Here is a 21013-nt window from a genome sequence, read left to right on the forward strand (position 1 = left end):
CTGCTCATAAGTAGGTTCTTGTTAGTTTAGTAAGACTTCCACTCAAGGAAATTGATACAAGACTTTATTTACACTACAGTAGCACAATACTACAACAGTATCTACCTTGATATCACACTTCAGCATGCAAAGGCTCTTTCTACTAAAATACGTTAAAGGCACTCCAGGTGCTAAACTAAAAATTATACCAGGAGGAAGCCGTTAGCGGAGAAAAGCAACACTGTCATATGACTACTTGATTAGTCATGTCATTTGCTTTGGGCAACAAGAGAATGGAATTAACAGCTTTCAGACATGCTGAAATACTTGGGCAATTCTATTTTATAAGCATACAAGACCACCCTCCCCTATTATCATAATTTAAAGATATGACTTACTATATAGGTATAAAAAGTCAGTGGTGAGTACCCTTTCCCTTGCTAGCTGAAAAACTGTCTATTTCTGTCTCAAGCTATAGAATTAAAATACAACTAAAATTAAAAGTTTCAACTTACCTTTATTTCCCTGTCCTTTAGGTCTCTGTTAGTAATAAAGAAAAAAAAGTTAGAGGAATGAGAAATTAAAAACTATGATATCACTGATATTTATAAATAAGACGATGCAAATGACAGAAGAGTTGACAACCAGATGATTTCTAAACACATGGTTGCTAGAGAACCCAGTATTACAACACACACACACTGAAGAACATTTTAATATAATCTGCCATCCAAAAATATCAAATGCAAAAGTCACAGAAATGTTTGGCAACTGCAAGGGCCAAATTAGACAGAAATGCTAGAAATCATGTTGTATTTTGTCTTTTATTTTGCTTTTTTTTAAGTAGACAACTTTATACTACATTAAAAGTGTCAGTTTAAAAACAATATGATATTCTCTGGGCACCTTCACAGGAGGTGTAGGCCAGTGTTCTTTCTTGAGACCTACACAAACTGCCAGATGAAATTGTGAATATAAGGGTGAAATTAATGGAGTTTAATGCTACTTAAACTGCCATGGCTCAATACTATGGAATCTTGGAAATTGTAGTACATTTTGGCAGAGAAGGCTAAAGACCTTGTAAAACTACAGCTCTCGGGTTTCCATAGCATTAAGCCATGGGAATTAAACTGCATTAATTTTACCCTAAGTAGAATAATAAGTAGCTAAAAGTCCATTCTGACTTCAAGAAAGAGAAGTTTTAATTTTTTAAAAAATATTTTAAACAAGGCAAGGGACTGCAGTGATTTCCTTCTACTTCTGACAGAAAAAAACCAAAAGGATTAATTCAAGGGGGTGGAAGAAGTAGGTGAATGCAAAAATAGCCATAGAGATAATATACAAGCACAGACCTGCGCTCTGCATTGTACTTTAAAAAGGACCACAATCTTTCATTAAGTGTCTCAATGTCCCTAACCCACCACTTAAGAAAGATGAAGCTTACCATCCATACCAACACCTAAAACAAAGCTATATAAACAAACATGTGGATTTAATTTTTAATTTATTTTAAAGTCAGAGTTGCAGGTTTATTTTGCTATTCACTCCACCCACAAAAGCTTTTCTAACATTACTCAATCCTGACATTTAAAAAAAAGAATTGCCTCTCCTTGGTCAATTCTATGTTTTCTAAAGTGATGTCTCCAAATTTGACATGAACCAGAGGCCTTTTTTATTAGATCTCTGTCAGAAAGGCCATGTGTACACAGAGGGAGGGAGCTATGGAGCTGAGGATTTGGGGGAAACCCACCCAGAGAGAGACATGAAGAAGGGCTGATTAGTAATGAAACATGCATTGTAAGTATGCTTTGTATTATATTTTGTCTGTGCATTTTTATTCACATTTTATCTGGATGTTTAATTTTGCAATTACGGTATACGGTATGGTTTTATGGTCTGTTATTCCACTTGCAATATATTTATGTACACACATATATTTTGGATCATATGCCTATAGCAGGACTCATTGTTTTTGCTTGGAATCATTGAATTGGAAGAGATTCTGAAGTCAATCCAGTCCAACCCCCTACCACAAATACACAATTTAAGCACTACTGACAATATGGCCATCCAGCCTCTATTCAAAAACCTCTACTGTCCATCAGGAAGATTACCCCAATGGAATCTCTTTTCCTGCCATTTGAATCTATAGCTCTGGAACAACAGAAAACAAGTTTCTCCCTTCCCACTCTGGCAATATGAAAATGGATCTACATAAGTTTACAAATAACCTTAGTGGCCTGAATTTAGGGGATGAAATTAATGATAGTTGTTGTAATGGTATTAATGGTTATATATGGGGTGTTCAAATTGGGTTGTTTTATAAATTAGTGTATGATACTTTTAGTTGCTTATGTATTTTATGTATTGATGTATATGTAATTGTCTCTTTTAATCCTTTGTATGTCGCTTTGAATTCCACCCATGGGAAAAAGCAGGATAGAAATGAATAAATAATATTAATATTTGAAAAACAGTAAACTTTCAGTTAACCAGTTTGTAGATGCCAGATAAAGTTGCTTGAGAATTACTATTAAAAATAGGCCTAACACTATGGCAGCCGAGGGGTACTTTAAACCTATAATATACCATAAACTCTTGTAATGACTTGATATTAATGTTGAAATAAAGCAATTAAAAGTAGTAATTTTGCACTATTATAAAACAGCTCTGTGAATGAAGTAAGCAATTATAGTTAATTTTTTTTGCTGGTTGCTTGAGATTTCCAGTTAATTGAGAGTCTGCTTTACAAAAAGGCTAGCATGTCCCCTCTCAACCTTCTTTTCTTCAAGTTAAATATAGTTTTATTGCAAAGTAAATAAATAACATGCATAAATAAATCTACATACATAATAAAAGTGAAAATACGTGTGTGTGCGCGCGCGTGTGTCTGGGGTGTCCACTTCCACAGACAGCCTCCCACTTCAACAAAGACCTATAGCTCCCACAGCTCAGGAGACACCAATGGCCCTCCTTCCAATTACACTGCAGGTTATACGGAGCACTGTAAACATGTCCAAGGACTCTGCCAATGTCCTCCATCAACGACACACTGCCCACTGCTGAAGTGAAGGCTTTCATTCAGGGACAATTTCATCCTAGATTTTCTGTGTTTCCACCACTAGACATCCTGATTCTCTCCATTGGTGTGGAATTTGCATGACCCCGCCCACTACCTCCCATAACCCTTTCCTATTCTTTTCTATGGGACACAGCAAACAGAGGAATTGATCAGCAACTGAGCATACTAGAGAGGTTTGGGAAGAATTCACCATGATTTTTAGGAGTTGTAGGTACTAGGATGTATAGTTCACCTGCAGTCTACGAGCACTCTGAACTCCACCAATGATGATTTTGGACCAAACATGGCACGCATGACCAGCAAAAAATACTGGAGGTCTTTGGGGGAATTCACCTTGATGTGGTGGAGTTGTAGTTCACCTATATCCAGGGAGCAGTGAGAACCCAAACACCAATGGCTCTGGAACAAACTTGGCACGCATACCTGATATTCCGAAATTTGATTATTGGTGGGGTTTGGGGGGAACTGACCTTTCTTTCTGGGAGTTGTAGTTCACTGACAATCAGGAAAACTGACCTCCACCAATGACGGGCCTGGACCAGACGTGGCACACAGAACATAACTAACTCAACCTACTGGTGGCGTTTGAGGGGACTGACCCACAATATTCTACAGCCAGAGCACACTGAACCCTACCCATGATGCATCCACAGCAAACTTGCCCAACATAAAGAGATTTTAAGTACTGATGGAGTTTCTCAGGGTTAAGCTGGCATGATGTCAGGCTCCTTCCACACAGCTGAATAAAATCCCACACTCTCTTCTTTGAACTGGAATATATGGCAGTGTGGATTCAGGTAACCCATTTCAAAGCAGATATTGCGGGATTTTCTGCCTTGATATTCTGGGTTGTATGGCTGTGTGGAAGGGCCCTTTGTTGCAGTTCACTCACAACCTGATGCATTTTGGACACTGAAAAATTGACTTTTTCAAATAACTCAGGCAACACCAGGGACCCAAGGTAGTAATAATAATAAAAGGAAGACAACAGAGCAGGCAAGGAAAATTAGTAGTCGGAAAATATTTGTACAAAATGGGCGGGGGGCACAAAAAGGTGAAAATATGCCACAGTGTAAAGAGGCATAATTACAAGAAAAATATATGTACATTAGAGTCTCACTTATCCAAGCCTCGCTTATCCAAGATTCTGGATTATCCAAGCCATTTTTGTAGTCAATGTTTTCAATATATCGTGATATTTTGGTGCTAAATTCGTAAATACAGTAATTACAACATAACATTACTGAGTACTGAACTGCTTTTTCTGTCAAATTTGTTGTAAAACATGTTTTGGTGCTTAATTTGTAAAATCATAACCTAACTTGATGTTTAATAGGCTTTTCGTTAATCCCTCCTTATTATCCATGATATTCGCTTATCCAAGGTTCTCCCGGCCCGTTTAGCTTGGATAAGTGAGACTCTACTGTATATACAAAACTAGGGAGGGTCGCAGTGGCGAGAAGACACCTCTGAGGCGGCCCGGGAGCGTCGATGGGGAGGCCACGAAGCGCTCACGATGGGCCCTTCCACACAGCCCTATATCCCAAAATATCAATGCAGAAAATCCCACATTATCTGAGTGTGGACTAAAGATAACCCGGTTCAAAGCAGATATTGTGGGATTTTCTGCCCCGATATTCTGGGATAGAGGGCTGTGTGGAAGGGCCCGAAGCCCTCAGGGCCCCAAAGGGGAGGGACGGGCCGCGAAGCCGACGGGGAAAAGACGAAGCGATCCGGAGAAGGGGAGGCCGAGGCCCTGCCTGCTCCAGAGGCCCAGAGCAGCTCAGCGGCCTTCCTCATCGGCGAGCCCGAGGCTGAGCGGCGGCCTCCAGGCCTCCGAGGGGGCGGCGCTGGCAAACGGGGGAGGAGCCGCGGATGTAGCGGCCGCGGATCCCCGCTATGCCCGGCGGAAGAAAGGGACGGAGGGAGGGAAGGAGGCCGGGCCCCGCTACCTGGTCGACGCTGGTGGCTGACATTCTTCACGGGGCGCGCAATCCCCCTCACCCCCACCGCTCCGCTCGGGCCTGCTCCTCAGTCTCGCTTCCCTCCAGGCGCCGCTTTTTCCACCACTCTCTCCACCTCCTCCGCCGCCGCCTGATTGTCTCCGCAGCCCGGCCCACCTCCTCCTTCGCCTCGGAAAGCAACCCGCTGGACGCTGGCTTCCCTCCCTCTCTCCCTTCTTCTCTCCGGGCTTCGCTTTCCCACAATGGCGGACGCGCTCCGGCTCCCACTTCCGCTCCGCAGCGCCCTGACCTTCCGCTCTCTCTCCCCCTCTTCCTCCTCCTCCCTGGCTGCTGACGACGACGTCGCAGGCGACCTTTCCGTCTCCGCCTCATGTCACGTGGGGAAGGAAGGAAGAGGAGGAGGGATGGGGAGAACCAGAAGGGTGCGCATGCGCACGCCTCCCTTGCCTCAAAGAGCCCGTATGGCAGGCATGGGCAAACTTGGGCCCTCCAGGTGTTTTGGACTTCAACTCCCACGATTCCTAACAACTGTTAGGAATTATGGGAGCTGAAGTCCAAAACACCTGGAGGGCCCAAGTTTGCCCATGCCTGCCGTATAGTGTCGAATTCTTTCATGGCCGTAATCACTGGGTTGCTGTGAGTTTTCCGGACTGTATGGCTATATTCCAGAAGCATTCTCTCTTGATGTTTTGCCCACATCTGTTTCAGGCATCCTCAGAGGTTGTCAGGTCTGTTGGAAACTAGGCAGGTGATGTTTATATATCTGTGGAATGTCCAGGGTGGGAGAAAGAACTCTTGTCTGCTGGAGGAAAATGTGAAATGTAGCAATTAATCACCTTGATTGGCATTGAAAAGTCTTGCAACTTCGAGATCTGGCTTACTGCTTGTGAGAATCCTTTGTTAGGAGGTGTTAACTGGCCCTGATTGTTTCATGTCTGGAAGTGTTGTTCTTTATTTATTTTCCTGATTTTAGAGTTTTTAAAAAACTGGTAGCCAGATTTTGTTCATTTCCATTATTTCCTCCTTTCTGTTGAAATTGTCCACGTTTGTGGATTTCAATGGCTTCTCTGTGTAGTCGGACATGGTGGTTGTTGAAGTGGTCCAGCATTTCGGTGTTCTCAAATAATGTACTTTGTCCAGGTTGGTTCCTCAAGTGCTCTGCTATGGTTGACTTCTCTGGTTGAATTAGTCTGCAGTGCCTTTCACGTTCCTTGATTCGTGTTTAGATGATGCTGAGTTTGGTGGTCCCTATGTAGACTTGTCCACAGCTGCATGGTGTACAGTAGACTCCTGCAGAGGTGAGAGGATCCCTCTTGTTCTTTGGAACTGAACCAAGATCCATCCTGAGGAAAAGTGTTCTTACCATACATCAAGGGAACCACTGACCACATAGGGATGCTGATGAAGAAACACAACCTACACACTATCTACAGACCCACTAAGAAAATCCAACAAATGCTACATTCAGCAAAAGACAAGAGGGATCCCAACAAAGGATTCCCCCAGGCAGGAAACTGCCAGGCTTTGAAGCTGCAAGGCTTTTCAATGCTAATCAAGGTATTAATTGCAACATTCACACTTTCTTCCAGCAGGCAAAAGTTCCTTCTCCCACCCTGGACCTTCCATAAATATATACTGTAAACCTATCTTGCCTAGTTTCCAATAAACCTCATAGCTTCTGAGGATGTGGGCGAAATGTCAGGAGAGAATGCTTCTGGAACATGGCTATAGAGGCCGGAAAACTCGCAGCAACCCAGCCCGTATAGTGTGTCTGTGTCGCTCTGTACGCAGGCGGGGATGGGCGTGCTCGCGCTTGTGAAGAAGCGCAGGCGCAGTGCTGCCTCCGGCCGGTGGGGTGGAGGAGGAAGTGACGTCAGCATTCTTGTCATTAGGAACACAGAGTCGGTTGAGAATCCTGAGGGGAACGGAAAAGGTGTGGGAGCTCTTCGAAAAGGAAGGCGTTCGGGACCGTTTTTCCAACCGTCTCACCTCGGTCGTCCTGGGCTATGTCCACGGAGTGAGCGGGGTGGCTCTTCTTCGGTAGAGTGAGCGGGGTGGCTCTTCTTCAAGTGTCTCGAGGCGCCGTAGTCGACGGCTTAGGAGAAGCAGAGAGCCCTTTGGCTTCTTTCTTTACTTCCGAAGGTCTGCCGTTGAACCGTCGGTGCTCGCAATAGGGACGCCGCTTCTTCCTCGGGAGGTTAGCCGCCCGTTTCGGTGAGAGATCGTCAAAGATGTAACGATATGAGGGAGGAGTGGGAGAGGCAGGAAGGAAGGCAGGACCTGCCTTCGAAGCGGAGCAGGGCTGCCAGGGAAATGGCGGCCGAGAAAGGGAGCCTGACATGAGGAAGCCCTTAAGAAAGTCCTGGCCCGGGTAGAAAGAAGCTGAAGACCATACAACCCCGACATGGAATTGAGTCGGCCAAAGACGTGTTCGCATAGGTTCAGAAGAGACTGGGAAGTGAGCCGAGTTTTAAAAGGCACTTGTTTTTTTTCCCTTTAGTTGTTCAGAGCTTTCCGCGTTCGGGGTGTTCGTTATTTAGTGCTGAGTCATGGCATTGTTCAAACCAATGGAACAAAATGTTGTCGAAGGCTTTAATGACAGGAATCACTGGGTTCCTGTAATTTATCCTAGCTGTATGACCATTCTCCGGAAGCATTCTCTCCTGACGTTTCTCCTGCGTCTATGGCAGGCATCCTCAGAGGTTGTGAGGTCTGTTGGAAACTAATCAAGTAGGGGTTATATATCTGTGGGAGAAAGCTATTGTCTGTTGGAGGCAAGTGTGAATGTTGCAATTAACCACCTTGATTGACATTTGCAGCTTCACAGCCTAGCGGATTCCTTCCTGGGGGAATCCTTTGTTGGGAGGTGTTAACTGGCCCTGATTGTTTCATGTCTAGAGTTCCCCATGTTTTCATTGTATTGTTCATTATTTACTGTCCTGGTTTTAGAGTTTAAAACACTCTAACAGCCACTATGTCAAGCTATACAAAGAAGCCACTGAAATCCACAAGCATGTGGACAATATTAACAGAAAGGAGGAAACCATGAAAATAAACAAAATCTGGCCACCAGTATTAAAAAGCTCTAAAATCAGGACAGTAAATAAAGAACAACACTCTTAAAACGAGGAATTCCAAACATGAAACAATCGGGGTCAGCTAACACCTCCCAACAAAGGATTCCCCCTGGCAGGAATCAGCCAGGCTTTGAAGCTGCAAGGCTTTTCAATGCTAATCAAAGTGATTAGTTGCAACATTCACACTTGCCTCCAACAGACAAGAGTTCCTTCTCCTACCCTGGACATTCTACAAATATATAAACCTTCCTTGCCTAGTTTCCAATAGACCACGCAACCGGGGGGGATGCCTGCCATAGATGTAGGTGAAACATCAGGAGAGAATGCTTCTGGAACATGGCAATACAGCTCAGAAAACTCACAGCAACCCAAATCAAACAATGTCCACAAAAGAGCAATACCTTTCGGAGCCAACTCAAAATGCAGAGAAATGCTTCATGTAAGCTTTTGGAGCTCCACTGGTTCTGCGCCCAGCAAAAGGTAAAGAACCATATAGACAGTAGAAGAAAAGTGAGGCCATTGGAGAAACAGGCCTACATTTTACATCCAGTGTTGTTTCTGCAGGTCAGTTGTTCAGGGCGGATTTCAGTGCAGGCATAAGCCACTCCCCTATTTTGGCCTTATGAGAGCCAAGAGAAAAGATAGTCAAGTGTAAGTTGTAGCAGCAGCAGAGTCATTCCTCTTAGAATCCAGGATGACTCGGTCTTTTGGGTATTTTGTGAAGCCACTGGCCCCTTTCTTAGGTAGGGAGCTAAGAAATTTCTCTAGAGATCTCTGTACAGGAGTTGGGTGCTGAGTAGTTAAGACTCAGACAATTACTTTGCTTTATGGCCAGCACAGCTATCCCTGAATGTGTTTGTGGTTAAAACATCTAGGGGAGTGTGTTGTGGAAGGCCTTCATGGCCGGAATCACTGGGTTGCTGTGAGTTTCCTTGCTGTGTGGCCATGTTCCAGAAGCATTCTCTACTGATACTTCACCCACATCTATGGAAGGCATCCTGAGATTGTGAGGTTTGTTAAAAACTAGGCAAGTGCAGTTTATATATCTGTGGAATGTCTATGGTGGAAGAAAGAACTCTTCTGTTTGAGGCAAGTGTGAATGTTGCAATTGATCACCTTAATTAGCATTGGATAGCCTTCCAGCTTCAAAGCTTGGCTGCTTTCTGCCTGGGGGCATCCTTTGTTGAGAGTTAATTAGCTGGCCCTGATTGTTTCATGTCTGGAATTCCCTTGTTTTTGATGTGGTAGTAGGGGAATGGTTTGTGCCTACATTGAAATCCAGGTGTTGCCTACTTGGTATGATTTTTTCAAGAGTCTTCTTCTGAGAAACCAAAATTGCAGTGTCATAGATTGTCTTTTGGGGGATGGGGGTGGGACTATCTGATATTATAGCTTGTGAATGCACTCCGTGAGCCTGTCTTTTATGACAAGTTTGGCTCCAGAATGAAAATGTTCCTGCTGTAACTCATAAAATGTTCTTGCAAAGCAATAATGATTGTTGTACATAGACTGAATTTTAATTCGATTCCTAAACTCCTGGTTGTTGAGCTGGAGTTTCTGGTGGCATTTGGGTTGTCGTTGGGAAGTTACTGTTTGGGAACAGTCTTCATCAGATTACTTTTTATTCTAATTAACTATCTAATCTAAGACAGTTTTTATGTGGAGATGGTCATTTACTAAGATGTTTGTCTTCACGACTTTGAATCTAGATTTTATTTATGTATATTCCATGAGTACCTTAAACATCTGGTTTCCAGGAAACTTTGTGTTTGTTAGACTCTTTATCGGTTATTTACTGGTCAGAAGGTAAAGTGCACAGCTTTCCACAAGTCTAGATAGTGTTTCTACCATGCAGATGTCATTGCCTCAAATATAGGCAAATTATATAGTATTTCTTTTAAGTTTAGGCAGAGGATTTGCTAAGTTAATGACTGGGTCAAACTGAACCTTCAAATATGCCAAACACATGCTGAATAAAAAATTATGTGTGTTTTAAGCTGAATACAATTGGCAGCAACAATTTTCCCTATTCATAGTCTGTTCAGAACAGGATATGGTTTATAATTTTCTAAAGTATGTATTCAACATTTTTTTTTCTTTTTCTGAATTCCATGTTGCACAATCATTTCTGGTGGGGCTAACTACCATTGGCAAATATAAGGTCTTGGGGCAAAAGTTTTGTTTCTGTTAATTAGTAGTGCATCATTTTGGTTCATTGAAAATATAAACATTTTTACGTGCAAGTTCATGTCAGTGGTAAATATCAGCTGCCTTTTTTCCTCCTGGAGAAGAAAATTCTAGCAAAATCCTCATACATAACATTCCTGCACTTATTTTCATGATGAGGTTGATGAGGGGCATGTGTGTCAATGTTCTGCATTAGATAATGATTATTCTGTCAATCTGGAGCCTCACTGGCTTTCCATTCTATAGCTAAAGCAACACTAGTCAAAGTTGCCATATTCCAGTCTGCAATAAAAGAAAGAAACAGCTGTAGTCAGTGGACACAAATATGGCACTGATCTCTATCATGTGCCGGGAGGGAGCCAGCTGCTCCTCCACATCATATAGCATAAGAGCATTGAACTAAACATCTGGAAGATGTTCTCAGATCTCTCTTTCCATGGGACATTTTCATATTAGGAGGTCTCTGTACTTACCATATTGCTAAAGGGACAGTGCTGCACATTAATTGAAAAAATATTTAGTAAAAGGAAAAAAACACAAGACCAGTTGGCCAGCTTATAACAGTAGGGTAAATTCAATAGAATTTTGGAAGAAGCGGGTTTTTTTCAAGGGGAAGGAACCACCAAGAAACCAGAATATAACTTCCATCACAAATAGTTGCTAAAACTGAATTGTTAACCAAGGCTTTAGCATTATAACTGATGCTGCTCCCAAAACAGCACAAAATAGACATGTAACCATCTGAAAAAGAATCAGATAATATCTAACTATAGAGTACTAATAAGAATGGGAACTAGGCTGCTTGCATATCATTGTGATGGTTAAAGCTTAATGGCTCATTGCTTGGGAATATGTATGCAGGCACTGGCTATTACATTTGGATTTCAGAAATCATCTCTTTGTTTTTCTTATTCCTAGACTGCTTGTTTGAGCTTGGTGCTTTCTACTTCTACATACCATGAGCCCAACTGATTCCAAGCGTTGTGCTACCAAGCGCAGGAAAAACAAGAGATCTACTGATCTGGTCTCTTCAAACCTAGTTGATGATTTGGAGGAGAAGTCTATCGCCCCTTCTTCTTCAACCAACACCTCCTCATCTCCATCAACTTCTTCTGTGGCCTTCTCTTTACAGACATCCGCCACTGCTGCTTCTACTAGAAATGAAAATGGCCTTCTGTTAGCAACTGACACAGCCATGCCATCCATTTCCAGTGAAATGATAGGGAAGAGTGAAGTTTCCAAGAAGCGCTGTGGAGGAACGATTAATTCTAGACAAACTTGCAAGCGAAGCAGAATATCTACTTTTACTGCTGACAGTGCTTCACAGGTAGAACCTATTGATCTTGAAGAAAATCCTTGTGAAGAAGTAGTAGACCTCACTTGCGAATCTTCAGACCCAGTTGTGGTTGATCTGACATGCAACGATTCTGTTGTTATAGTTGAAGAAAATGTTTGTCAACAACGAAACCAACATTTAAGAAGCCAGCAACTTGCTGACAGCTGTGTTTTGAGCAGTGATGATGATGAACCAAGAGATAATGATGTAGTGTTGACTGATACACTACCCAGGGAATTGGAATTGCTGGAAGATGGCATTTCAAGTGCACGCCGTTCAGGTACTGTGAGTTGCCCAATTTGCATGGATGGATACTCAGAAATTGTACAGAGTGGAAGGCTTATTGTGTCAACAAAGTGTGGTCATGTTTTCTGTAGTCAGTGCCTCCGGGATTCTCTAAAAAATGTTAATTCTTGCCCGACTTGTAGGAAGAAACTTGGTTACAAACAGTATCATCCAATTTATATATGAAGCTTTAGATTCTTCTCCAAAGAATCTGAATTGAAAGATGCTTCATAAAATTTTAATACCACAAATAATAAAGAACTACAAATCACATATATGCCCAATTGTGATGCTTATTTTTTGACTTTTCTGGTTTGTTTTTCTATTGACCAGTCTTACACCTAAGCTCATCTTTGTTTTATTTCTCATGCTAGCAAGTTGGATTTATAGCTCATCAGGGTAAACCGTTCTTTGAAGGACTATCTGCTTCAAGGAAAGCACCTTGTATTTCTATGCTACTTTTGAAGAAAAGGAAGGAGATGGTCTCCTCTTGAAGAGACTGTGAATATTCTGTTCATTTGAGACTTAAGTCATTATGCTCAAGATAATGAAAGTAAAAGTGGCAAGCAACTGGAAAACCTGCAGTTTTTAGTGCATTTCACTGTAATAGATTCAATGCCATGGAAAGCATTCATGTGTGGACTTCTGAATTTCCAAGAGGCTGGACTTTGTAGCCATATTACAACATCTGATATACAATGTGCAAATATTTTATTTGAAGGCATGCTTTACTCAGACTTTTTGATGTTCTGAAGCCTAATCTTTGCATACACATACATTCAAAAGCACCTCCTTAATGTTTTCCCCTCTTAAGAAGGATGTGAAATTAAGCTGTGGTGAAACAAGCTTATTTTAGCCTTTACATTTTCATGATACAATGTTTAATGACTTGACTTTAAAAATTACTATGTATTAACAAGTTCCTATTGCTGATACTTAACTAATAGGTTGTTCATAATTTGGGAAAGTAATTCTAGAAACAATAATTTTTGCTATATATTAATGCAGTTCAAATTGGGTAGGTCTTAAATATGTATATTAGGTGCACTTTCCCTCCTGTGTAGACATTTTGAAAATGGCCTAAGGCATCATCCTGCTTCTCATTTGACAATGATCAAGATTATATATGTGAAGTTGGTTTAAAGCCCTAAATTTTTAAGTAATAATTTTCTATTAGTCTTTTATGTTTAAAGCTTGATCTTTATAGAATTTCTTTCTATTTGACCCAGCAGGATATGTCTGTAAGTCCATTTTCTAACCTTCCAGAGTTTGCCAGTGCAGCACACAATTTGAAGTTTTGGTGCCACTTACACTAGGCAAAAGTGAGTTCTGGAGCTCTGCAAAGTCTTATAAGCAATAAACGGGTAGAGGAAGGCCATACTTTGACCTTTATCTACATCAACATGCAATAAATCATCCATACACTTCATATGACTATGAAGGCTAATGTATGGGGAAATGTTAGATACTGTCTCATGTAATACAGTCTCTTTAGTGACAGCAGGTTAGTGTTGGGGTAAGGACTTTGAATATTTGCCATTATTGGTTATGTAGAAAGTTTCAGATGCTTACTAATAATTTAAGTTACAGAAATAAATTCTTATTCAGAATTTTTAATGTACAAATGGATTGCATGAGTACAGGAATCACCGGTTCTGGCCTTATGAAAAGAGCAACCTCAAAAAAAAATTTTTTTTTTCATTTTAAGCATTTTGATCTCATCAGAAATGCTTTACTATGAATAGTCATGTATGATTAGGATGTGCAAATAAATGACCAATCTATATGATTGAATAGACCTTCCCATCTTGGGTTATTTAGATGCACCACTTAGTATTTCCAGATAATTAACTCCCATACCACTAAAAGAACTTTGAAAGGCCAGTTGTGGTATCATAGAATCTTAGAAATGCTTTGTGTGGGGTGGGTGGGGTTATACCACGTTAGTTGAACTGTCTCAGTAGTAGGCAGTCTTCTATAGAAAAATACAGAACTTTTCTGAATCACATCCTTTTAACTTGAAAAGCTCACCCCAGAGATCAAGAAAATTATCAACCCACTCTTCATTACTTAAGGAAATATTTGCAGAAACCCATGTAATTTAAAAGTAACTTCTAGTAGATCCAGATGAGCTTTCTTTTTTTCTTTTTTTTCCTTTTTTTTGCATAAGGCCACGATTCATAAAATGAAATAGTATACTTCTATTAAGAAGAGTTGTATACTGCCGGTTCGTGTAATTTTATTATAGTTTTTGCTAGTATATATCTATTTACATGAGACATAACTACAACTCCCTTTATAATCGCTTTTGAAATTTGCACCAGCTTGTAGGCAAACAGTTTCTACAATGAATTTTCAAATAGCTTTTATTGGTTTGGATCCAGATTTTGTTTAAATACCATTTAAATCAGTGAGATTTATGTTAGTCATGACTAAGGTTAGGCTATTGTTTTCAGTGAATTGGCTTGTAATATGACTAAATATGGGTTCAACCAAACGACTCTATTTGGATTTTATGTTAAACCATGTTTTAGTGTTACATAGCCAGGGGTCAAGTATGGGTATCATCCCTTCTCCTTCAGTGAATATTCAAGGAAATCTGAGTTTCGTTTCCATTTTTAACCAACTACGACATAACATTACGTTTAAACATAGGCACACCGTGGTTAGTTTTAATAGTGTTATTGAAACCAACCAACTTCATGCCATGGGAAGAGGAAGGTCCACAAACCTCATGCATCTAATGCCTAAACTTCAATTTAATGTAGCCATATCTAACTATCTTCAAAATAAGATGTAAAAATTCCTTTGAATTTATTTTCAAAGCAAATGATATAGAGGAGGTGCATGAATTTAGGAATTAAAGATCAAATTTCTGTTTTCTGTATTTTCCCCATTGTAAATGTATAGAGTTCATGCTTTTTACTTATTTAAACATATTGGTTTATGTGTATATCAGATTTGTGTTTGATATCTAGACGAATAAATTTTATTGATAAATCTTTTTCCATAATCTTTCCTCTCTGATTGTATTGGGAATAGTAGAACTGGGGATATAAATACTCTATATAAAGTATAGGTGTGTGTGTGTGTGTGTAGAGAGGGGGGGTCTGTTTATGAGACACTTTATAAAGAATATAGTAAATCATAACTACCTGAACAAGAAAAGCTGCCTGAACAAAAATACGATAATTGAAATTTAAACCTGGTTTGCTGTGAATTATTCAGGCTGCATGACCATGTTCCAGTAGCTGCTGTCCAAAGGAAGATTTAGACTACCTACATTCTATTGTCATGACCACCACACTTTCCTTTTTCAATATGCAACAAATGAGTCGGGTAGAAAGAGAAAATGTGAACAGAGATGAATTGGGATTCAGGTTTTTAATCAGTCAAGGCTTTGCATGGCTTGTTTTGCATATCTATGAGGACTATAGTTGGTTCTTCAGGTCACTGAAAAAGTCCTGGTACCTTCTCCAATTGTTCCAATGTTGGGAAGTAATTCTGATTTGGTTAGCAAACTGGCCAGATAATAAGGCATCAATGCTATGTTGCTTAAGATCCTTGACTTTCCAAAGCAGGAAAGGGTGTAACAGCTTTGCGGGTCACTGTAACATGGTTTCACTAAGTTTCAGGAAATTTGGATATTGAATAGAAGAACAAAATGTTGAATCGTGGATCTCAAGTAACATTCCATTTTGTAACGGTGAAATAGTCTTCCAGCTATAGGAGATACCAACTTCCCCAAATACAGTATCCTGTATTCAGCTAATTAAAAAAATACTAACATTCAAACTAAATCAAAACATAATAAACTTATTCTTCTCTTAATAATAACAATAATTTTATTTCTTACCCATCTCTGCTAGCGGCTCAAGGCAGGTTGGGTCACAGCACAGTCAAAACACAAACATTGTAATAATTCTATAAACACACATATTAACATGTAGTTCTATAAAAGATACATATTGAAACATATTTCTACAAAATACGTATTAAATGCACAGGACAGAGATTAAAAGATGACCAGTTTAAAATTTATGCTCATGTAGGGACCAACTGAATTTAGACGTATTTCATACTTACCTTTTGAAAGCAGAGCAATGTTCTCCACACTTCACTGGGTTTATTATTCAAAGTTCTACTAACACATTTTCATAGAACTGTTTAACTTACCAGCTTTTTTAAAGTCCTACTAGATGCAGTGCCAAATGACAAATAGCATTATCTATTTTGAAGGAGTGCTTTGCTTTCCCAAAAAGTCGTAACTGATTCTTAGCAAAGTGGTCCTAAATTTGGCAGATTATATGATGGAAAATCTTCAATTTTCTAAAACCTGCTAGCTCATTGCGTACTAGACTTGTGCATGGATCTGTTTTAACCATTTTTCTTCGGCTTCTCTAGCTAGCCGTAACGGCAAGGGCCCAGCTGCCATTTTTTTTTGTATTTGTATTTGTTTTTGCCTGAAGCGGCCCACATGGCTGCCAGGCATAGCTTCTTCCCTTCTGTTCGGGAGCTTGCGGCACATGGAGCTTGCTGTGGGGTTTCTCTGCCCTGCCTGTTAGTCCAATCAGAGTAGAAGAACGTGGTGACGCAGGTTGTGTCTATTGGGTGAGTGCCTCCATCGTGCTCAGTTGCATCTTGGCTCTGAAAGATTCTGACTTGCCTTGTTCACAGCTCTGCTGCTTTAGCTTTTGGCTTGGCTTGTTTTCTAGAATTGAATCTTTTTTATTTTCCTTTATTTTCTTGATTCTTTTTATTTAGTGGGACTGGGAGTTGGAAAGTGTGAGTGGATGGATGGGTACACACATTTGGGGAATTGGGATAGAAAAGAAAGCATCTATTGGGTGGATGGGTGTGTTTTGTATTCAAACATTGTAGTTGAAAATTAGTTCCTAAATTGTCAATGATCTACTTTGTTTTATCCATAGCTACATACAGTTTTGCCAGCGACCTCGCCAATTTGTAAGTGCTGTAGATTTAAGTTTGTGAAATCTTTGAAGCAGAAGGGAATCAGAACATTCTTGAGTTAAACACATTTGCATTTATCTGGAAAAGAACCTAACTTCACATTCCATGAAAGCTCCTCACTTGATGTCACTAATGAGATCAAAATTACAAAATTTAAGAGAAAAATTCTAAGAAGCAGAGTATTTTGTTTTTGTCAACAGTTCCTTACGAAAAATCAAGAATTGCTTTAATCAGATTTTTTGCAATTATGGGAATTCTGTGAGCAGCATTGTTTCATTTTCTTTTATGCCTTTAAAAAAAACAATATTTCTAGGAAACATAATGAGACACTTTTTACGTACCTTTCCTTGTGCACAAAGATCCACAGTGGTAGTAGACTTAATATACATTAAACGATATGTTTGCAAAAAAGTTGTTACTAACTATGTACAGTGTTTATATTTACAGTTTATCACAAGAACTGATTGAAAATTACAAAAAATGTTATCGGAAGTATGACAAACCCTTAATTGAGAAAATTTCAATCTTTCAGGGCAGCAGTGGGAATCACATGGCTCTCCAGAAGTTGCTGGACTACAACCAACAGCATTCCTCAGTATTGACTGTTGGGTAAAGTTGAAACATTCAGTCCCAACAACATGTGAAGGACTGCAGGAGTCTCATCGCTGTTTCAGAAGCTAGGAAGATTCACACCACCAGAAATTATAGTAAGGAACTTGTATGTGTGTTCCTTGAAGCTGCCAGTCAACTTATGATGACCTCATGAATCACATAGGGTTTTCTTAGGCAAGGAATGTACAAATGTGTCTTAGCCGCTAATGGCTATCATTAACTCACAACTGTTCATTTCTTGACTTGGACCTACCCCTGGCAAGTAAATCATTAAGGACTCCTCAAATATTTATAGATTCTTCTTTTGCCATTTGTCTGGTGACTGATCAAAAGTACAAGTAAACAAGATTTATGTAAAACCACTGCAGATGGTAGATAGAATATTGCAATCTTTGTTAATTATAAGCCTGTTTCCAAGATCTATTTTGTATGATGAGAAAGCTTGAAGTTCTAAACATTTTTGCAAGTTCTTAAATATTTCTCTGAAGCTAAACTATTAAAACGCAACAATTTTTTATTATTGGTGTCTTTTCTTCACTTCTAGGAAGGGAAAAACTGTAAAAGTTGCTTTATTCCATCATCCCAGCAGCAACATAATCTTGTATCTGTTTGCCAGGCAAACTGTAACTATACTAGAGGAGATATATAATAATTCTGCTGGAGATGTAATTGAATCAAAATGTCAGTTTCATTTTACACATACAAGTTAAAGTGTAAAATCAGGATTTACAGGCTTCCTTAATTTAAAATTGACTTGTTGACAAGTAGCAACAACCAAAAAATTATTAGGATTTAAACCCATAATTACTTGGAAGTAAATGTCATAATAAAGCTAACTCTTAAATAAAATGTATAGGATTACCACATTGGATTGTTAATAATTTCAGAGACTGGAGACATGGCAAATTATGAATTGACACTCTGCAAACACTAGCTAAAGAATCACTGCTGCTCAGTCGTTTAGTCATCTCCGACTCTTCATGACCTCATGGACCAGTCCACGTAAGAACTCCCTGTCGGCAGTCACCGCCCCCAGTTCCTTCGAGGTCAAGCCAGTCACTTCAAGGACACCATCCATCCATCTTGCCCTTGGTCGGCTCTCTTCCTTTTTCCTTCCATTTTCCCCACCATCGTGATCTTTTCCAAGCTTTCCTGTCTCCTCATGATGTGGCCAAAATACTTCAGCTTTGCCTCTAATATCCTTCTCTCCAGTGAGTAGCGGGGCATTATTTCCTGGAGGATGGACTGGTTGGATCTTCTTGCGGTCCAAGGCACTCTCAGGATTTTCCTCCAGCAACAGAGTTCAAAAGCGTCTATATTCCTTCGCTCAAGCCTTCCTTATGGTCCAGCTCTCGCATCCATAGGTTACTATGGGGAATACCATTGCTTTGACTATGCGGACCTTCGTTGCCAGTGTGATGTCTCTGCTCTTCACTATTTTGTCAAGGTTGGCCATTGCTCTCCTCCCAAGAAGTAAACGTCTTCTGATTTCCTGGCTGCAGTCTGCATCTGCAGTGATCTTCATGCCTAGAAATACAAAGTCTGTCACTGCCTCCACGTTTTCTCCCTCTATTTGCCAGTTATCAATAGGTGCAGTTGCTATGATCTTTGTTTTCTTGATGTTTAACTGCAACCCAGCTTTTGCACTTTCTTCTTTCACCTTGATGATAAGGCTCCTCAGCTCCTCCTCACTTTCGGCCATCAGAGTCGTATCATCTGCATACCTAAGGTTGTTAATGTTTCTTCCAGCAATTTTAACTCCGGCCTTGGATTCCTCAAACCCCGCATGTCGCATGATGTGTTCTGCGTACAAGTTGAAAAAGGAGGGTGAAAGTATGAAAGTAAGAATCACAGTATTAATTTATTGTGACTGAGTGAGCACTTGTCTTGGCTTTCCCATTCAGCTGCCCTTCAATCCACACTATTGTTTTTAAAACCCAGAAGCTTTTAACCATAGCATGCTATATATCACAGGAGGCAAGGCCGGCCCAAGGTAATTTTCAAGTATAGGCAAACAGAATTTTGGTGCCCCCCTCAAACCAATCTGAAAAATAAAAGCGTTGGATAAGCAAAAATGTTGGATAATAAGGAGGGATTAAGGAAACGCCTAAATAAAGAACAACACTCTGAAAACGGGAAATCCAGACAGGAAACAATCAGGGCCAGGTAACACCTCCCAACCAAGGATGCCCCCAGGGAGGAGGCAGCCAGGCTTTGAATCTGCAAGGCCATTAAATGCTAATCAAGCTGATCAATTGCAACATTCACACTAGCCTCAAACAGACAAGAGTTCTTTCTCCCACCCTGGACATTCCACAGATATATAAACCCCACTTGCCTAGTTTTGAACAGACCTCACAACCTCTGAGGATGCCTGCCATAGATGTGGGAGGAACGTCAGGCAAGAATGCTTCTGGAACATGGCCAGACAGCCCGGAAAACTCACAGCAACCCAGACATTCCGGCCATGAAAGCCTTGGACGAGACAGGAAGGAGGCTGTTTACCGACAGGTCCCTTCTCCTCCTCCTCCTCCTCCTCCTGAGAGCCTGGAAGATAGATGCCTTTGAACCCAGGGCCGGAGGGATGTTGAAGTTGTTGTGGGGTGTTGTAGAGAGAATGGTGGTGGGGAATGGAGCAAGAGGGAGGAGGGAGGGAAAGAAATGAGGAGGCTGCCTCCTCACAGGTCCCTTCTCTGCCTTCCTTGCCCCTACCTCCCTTTACCTAAAAGCCCCCCTCTCATTTTTGCTCCACGTCTCGCCCATCAGACACCAAACACTGGAGCAGGAAGTTTTCCTCTGCAGGTGGAGGGTGCAGGGGCCGAATTGGCCCAAACCTCCTGCCTCTCGCCGTGCCCCCAGCGAGCCCCTGTCCTCCTTGTGCCCCCTCTCTTTGGAGCCCTTCCCGCCACCTTCCCATACCTTTGCGTTGATGGAGACAGAGGAGGGAGGGAGGGGGCCTTGGTGGGCGAGCTGTCTTCCATCTTCTTCAGGCTGGTGGAGAAGGAGGATGCCCAGGAGGAGGAGAGGGAGAAGGAGGAGGGGAGGGAGAAGGAGGAGGAGAGGTAGAAGGAGGCAGCTTCAGCATTGCAGCTGGGCTCCTTCTCCCCTTCCTTCCTTCTTTCCTTTCTTGCTTGCTTGCTGGCTGGCTGCTGCAACCAAGGCCAGGGCTGTTCCTGCTGCTGCCTCTATGAGCGTGAGCGTGGCTGTTGCAGAGGCGACTGAGTCTGCAGCTGGTGGCACAGCGTCGAGACCATGCTCCCTTCTCCTCTTTGTTCTGTTCCGCCTGCGTTGCCCAGGCTGGGCACTTAAGCTGGCGGGGCAGGCGTGCGAGGGGCGGGCGGAGCCAATCAGGGTGGTGGGGGATGGGGCCTAGATCCGACAGCTAGCTAGGTACTAGCCAGCCAGAGCATGCGCACTCCTGATACTGCCTTTGAGTCTCTGTCTCTCTCACTCTGTCTCTCTTTGTACTTCTCGCCTCCTTCTCCTTCTTCCCCTTTGCTCAACCCAAACCCGGCTCTCT

The 21013-nt window shown here is 41.3% G+C and overlaps 2 protein-coding genes across 3 annotated transcripts in view; one reads left to right on the forward strand and one right to left on the reverse strand.

Moving 5' to 3' along the window:
- The window catches only part of ythdf3 (YTH N6-methyladenosine RNA binding protein F3), a 32107-nt gene extending 26720 nt beyond the window's left edge, over positions 1 to 5387 (reverse strand). The window contains exons 1-2 of one of the 2 annotated variants that reach the window (XM_062980327.1): positions 5014 to 5387; positions 495 to 519 (exon numbers count right to left, since the gene is read on the reverse strand). In XM_062980327.1, coding sequence (XP_062836397.1) covers positions 495 to 519; positions 5014 to 5037 — 49 coding nt within the window. In that variant the 5' untranslated portion in view covers positions 5038 to 5387. The remainder of the gene's footprint in view (positions 1 to 494; positions 520 to 5013) is intronic. The other variant, XM_003219621.4, reaches the window with a different exon arrangement.
- Positions 5388 to 6747: 1360 nt separating this feature from the next.
- Positions 6748 to 14914, forward strand: rnf4 (ring finger protein 4). Its single transcript, XM_003219620.4, has 2 exons — positions 6748 to 7239; positions 11208 to 14914. Exon 2 carries the CDS (start codon positions 11248 to 11250, stop codon positions 12094 to 12096), a length of 849 nt encoding a protein of 282 aa, XP_003219668.1. The 5' UTR covers positions 6748 to 7239; positions 11208 to 11247; the 3' UTR covers positions 12097 to 14914.
- Positions 14915 to 21013: the final 6099 nt, after the last annotated feature.

The sequence above is a fragment of the Anolis carolinensis genome, chromosome 4 (assembly GCF_035594765.1).
Source record: "Anolis carolinensis isolate JA03-04 chromosome 4, rAnoCar3.1.pri, whole genome shotgun sequence".
NCBI classification, from domain to species: Eukaryota; Metazoa; Chordata; class Lepidosauria; order Squamata; family Dactyloidae; genus Anolis; species Anolis carolinensis.